The sequence below is a fragment of the Abrus precatorius genome, unplaced genomic scaffold (assembly GCF_003935025.1).
Source record: "Abrus precatorius isolate BTA unplaced genomic scaffold, Abrus_2018 Scaffold6, whole genome shotgun sequence".
NCBI lineage: Eukaryota > Viridiplantae > Streptophyta > Magnoliopsida > Fabales > Fabaceae > Abrus > Abrus precatorius.
The window spans coordinates 22,708,494-22,712,967 of record NW_020874406.1 but is presented as its reverse complement, the minus strand read 5'-3'; the positions used below and the strand labels follow the sequence as shown (position 1 = coordinate 22,712,967).

Here is a 4,474-nt window from a genome sequence, read left to right as displayed (position 1 = left end):
GCAATTCTAATTTCTCTGATTATTGATTTGGCAGACCGTTTTCTGGAGTTATAATTGTATTTTTAATGCAATCCAATGCAATATTCCATATCAGACTAAAATTTGTTAGCAGTAAGTAAGGCTTTAATCTATATTCACCCACTTAGAAATAACTAGGGTTAATATTAACAAGATGTTAAAAGAAAAACTAAATTTTTTATGCAATTCAGTTGACATTTGATGGTAGTATTGCAAAAAGCCTTGTATAAATCATAAAAAATATCCTGTATAAAAGCCTTTTGCTTCTTAGAACGTGTTAGACAAAAAGGGTTGCAGCATGAGCACCACAAACTTAAAGCCTATTCAATTATCTTTATTTAGTTCTTCAGGTCGTCATGTGCGTGCATGAAATGCAAAAAACACGACTTTGAGGTCTGGCAGTTTTGGTTTAGATTTTAGATCATTTTGCTCATCATTTCTAACATTTAAAGTAGATGTGACGTGTGTATGCACACATTAGGAAAGTTGGACCTGTAATCGCTTGGATTTATCTTGAGATTTTATTGAAAATTAAAGCTGTTTATTCGTTCAAATTTTGTCCCAAGTGTTTTAATTTCTTCTTTTTGCCTAGCTCTATAGTTGACGTATGAAAATCGCTGTCACTTGCGTAAGGTGTTCCATCACCAGATGGGCGAAATCCATCTTGTGTGTAAACTGAAAAGTACCAAAAAACAAAAACAACAGTTTTCAATTGAAATACAGTAAATCTAAGGCAATTAAAGGTTTTCCATCTATTAGTATGATTGGGGTTACAACTTTTGACTTTTGCATAGTCAGGTTAACCTATAGCTTATTTCTGTTGTGTTAGTGTTACATGTACGGCATTACAGTATGTACATTGAATCCTTAAACTATTTAGCAGTCAATAAATTAATTGACATTCGTAAACTCTACGCAATTAAGATCTTTTTATGCGCCTCAAGGGACTAAACTAAAAAGTTAAAAGAATCACATGGATTTAATTTATTCAACATAGCTTCACAGACAAACAACAATGTTGAGACTATTACACAATATGTAAGAATTATGTATTCAGGACAAGCAGCATTCTTTTACAAGAATAATAATCATTTTAAAGGTTATGAAGAGTATCAGCATGGAAACCCTATAGTCCACTAAGCTACAAATTGGGTAAATGAATTCATTTTCGGAACACACTATCAAATGGAGTTTGCTTAAGTACTAACTGAAGCGATCATGTGGAAACAAATACAGCTCCATGCCCTCGTGTAGAAAACGAGAATGAGGTGTCCATTGCAACACCTTGAGTATATGAGTTATGGGAGCTCTGAAGCAGACACTGCTGACCGTATATGCATTTATTATCAGGTGATGGGATTTCATGGACTACGTTGCTCTTTCAAAACCACCTCCCACCTGCATATGTAACCAATCCGGTGATGAACCTCGACTATACTCTCTTGTAGCTTGTGAAGTAAATGGCATGCCGGCTGTATCAAATGTTTGCTGATCAAACTGGAAAAAAAATTGATGTCTTATAAGACCAGTGATATTGCCCACAAGGAAGAAAAACTGAATTCCAACCATTCTGAATCTTTATGGAGCCAAATTTTAGTTACAGGGTGGATTTCTATAAAATTATATGTTCACCCTTTTTTACACAAAAGAATGTTTCCTACCTTTTGCTATCATCTACTATCAAATTTTTTTAATTTTCGTATCAGTTATCACTGAACTATTCAATCCTGAAAAGCAGCCTGAAGTATATCATTTATTTGAGGAAGGAAGCAATTAAAGATTCCACTGAGAATTAGCGAAGTTCCAGTAAACAAACGTGCAAATAAAACACCAATTCAATGTATGGTCCTGTGGTCTACTTTATGTACTTGTTTTTACAAATGAGAAGAAAAGAAGATACATAACACCTACTCAGCAAGTATAAAATCAAAGCAAATTCAATATTGTTTCCTGCCTTATATGACAAACTTTAGATAATTAATCCCTATTTATGTTTCCATAGGTTGAATTTTGCCACAAATAATGTATGTAAAAGTAGCTTCTACCCAAAAGGACATCCTTGAAATATAGCAGATTCAGTTATACTTATAACTCACCAAAAGACAGTTTAAGAAAAGGAGGATAATTGATAAAACCAGAATTCAAGTTATATACATTAAAGAGAGGTCAATGTAAAATTATAAGGATGCCGTTCAACACTTACATCTTTAGGAGGAAACACTTCAATTCCAGGGGTCAGTCTAGAATTTACTGCTTCAAGCTTCATTGACAAAAACTAGCATAAAGTAAAATCACAACTATAAAAAATCAACAACTGATCATATTTAAATTTTAGAAGTGCCAACATCAGATAAAAAATACACACCTCTACTTGGCGCTGAAGCGATTGGATATAATTAATTATCTCATCAAGGACCAATGCTTTCCCAATAACCTGAATCAAAGAAAATTCAAATTCCTCAATGCTCAATTTATTATTTCGCAGAAACCACAGCACATAACATCAAACATGAGGAATGATTTTCAGCCATGCTACAAATAGGGTCATCGTACCAGAGTTGTTCATACACCACAATCCACTGATGACTTTGTTCTTTTTCTTTTCATATGATACGCAACATTTCTTCTTCTTTTTTTCTTTCTTCTTCCTTTATGCTTATTTTTTCCTCTTTTAGTAATACATATGTACTGGGAGCAGAGACAAAACTAAACAGGCAGTAAAACCATACCTTGTTACAACCAGGGACTAAATCCTGAAGAATTTTCATCCTTTCACTAATCTTTTCCCTTCTAGCCTGTCCAACAGCGTTCCATCAGAAAACTAAATAACACTAACTTAAAAACATCAAATAATTCAGCATTCCCTCTAATTTCCATAAAGATACTAGCAGTAATACAGTTTCATATATCTTAAACCAACTTTTTCAGGGAACGGAATTTCCACCACACGAAACGCCCTTAAGCTGAGCAAATTTTCTATATTGCTATAATACATACTCCCTTGCAGTCAACATTCTAAATTTAGTAACTTCCAAATAATTTTATTAGAAAAGAAAATCAAATCAGGAAAAAAAAAAAAAAAAAGCTATTCAAAACCAGGTGTCATTATTATAATGCAAATGCAAACATTAACCTGTAGGACAGATTTTAACCTATCAAAAATAGTATACATTTATTAACTCATTTTTATTTTCAATATAATGAATGTTTTTCATCCAAAAAAATGCATAAAATAAACCCTAAGAAATAATATTAACAAACCCATTATTATAATAAGAGGAATTAATTTTTCTTACCACTAATGAGAATGGCTGGCTCTAAATTATACTTATCCCGGTTAAGCAAACAATAATTTACAAATACAAAAATAACCAAAATGCTAATTAAACAACATAATAAAAAAGGGGTAATAGAGAGCTTATAGAAAGAAGAAAAATTACTCTTTCCGCAAGACTATGGCTATCAGTAGCTTGACCCCTTCTAGCTCGTACATGAATGTAGTCTTGCTTAGGAGGCTCAGAAGGTTGCTTACAACCTTGCTCCGCAGGCTTTCCTGAACTGGCTTCTGCATCGCCCTTACTATTCTCACTCCTATTCCCTATTGTCTTAACACGTTTTCCATCACCACCCTCGTTCTGCACACAAAAATGAAGCTCAAATAATTTTTTTTTTTTAAAAAAGCAGATCCATTTTAATTATTTAAAAATTGTAGATCACTGAATGAGCGAAATAGTGAGGTACCACGCCATTGCTGGTGGAGACGCCCTTAGCGGGTTCCTCCTCGGAGTCGCGTCTCTTTTTTCCGTTGTGGGCAATGGTGGGCGGAATTATCGGGTCGGTACCCGGAAGGGAGTGTCGGGTCGGAGGCGGAGCGAAATCCCCGAACTGAGGGGTTGGGTTTTGTGGCGCATTGGGCGGAAGGAAGTGCCAGATCTCTGATAAGTGAAACGACGTGGCGTTGATGATGGCGGCGGGATCCATTGGTTGGTTCAAAAAGAAAGGAAAGAGAGTGGCATTGATGAAGAGCGGAACGCAGAGTGGTTTATAGCATTACTCTCAATGTTTTAGAGACTCCCTCTCCTCGGGACTCCCACACCCAAGTCACTTCCATATATCACTCCCCCCACTCTTTTTTTTTCTTTTTAAAATTTATTTTTTGTTAATGTTTTATCATGTTAAAGATTTCAATTTTAATTAATTAAATTTTATGTTTGCTTGCTTAGATCAAAATAGTTATTTTGAGTCTGTTTAAGTTTGTGTTTCGACTCTCACAGTCAATTTTATCTCTGAATAATTAGGTTTTATTTTTACTAAAAACAAGCCATGTTGAACAGTATTGACAAATTTTCAATTCTGCTATAATTGATTCTTATTGTTTCAAAAACAATATCTTTTTACTTTGAGAAAACTCTGTTACAATGTCTTTGGATTTCAATATTGAAATTAATATATTTTT

The 4,474-nt window shown here is 34.0% G+C and overlaps 1 protein-coding gene across 1 annotated transcript; it reads right to left on the bottom strand.

Annotated features, from left to right (window-relative positions):
- Positions 1 to 1,272: 1,272 nt before the first annotated feature.
- On the bottom strand, positions 1,273 to 4,043 carry LOC113869580 (transcription factor BHLH089-like). Its single transcript, XM_027505970.1, has 6 exons — positions 3,760 to 4,043; positions 3,459 to 3,653; positions 2,748 to 2,813; positions 2,384 to 2,452; positions 2,222 to 2,293; positions 1,273 to 1,515 (listed from the first exon to the last, which is right to left on the bottom strand). Exons 1-6 carry the CDS (start codon positions 3,997 to 3,999, stop codon positions 1,387 to 1,389), a joined length of 771 nt encoding a protein of 256 aa, XP_027361771.1. The 5' UTR covers positions 4,000 to 4,043; the 3' UTR covers positions 1,273 to 1,386.
- Positions 4,044 to 4,474: the final 431 nt, after the last annotated feature.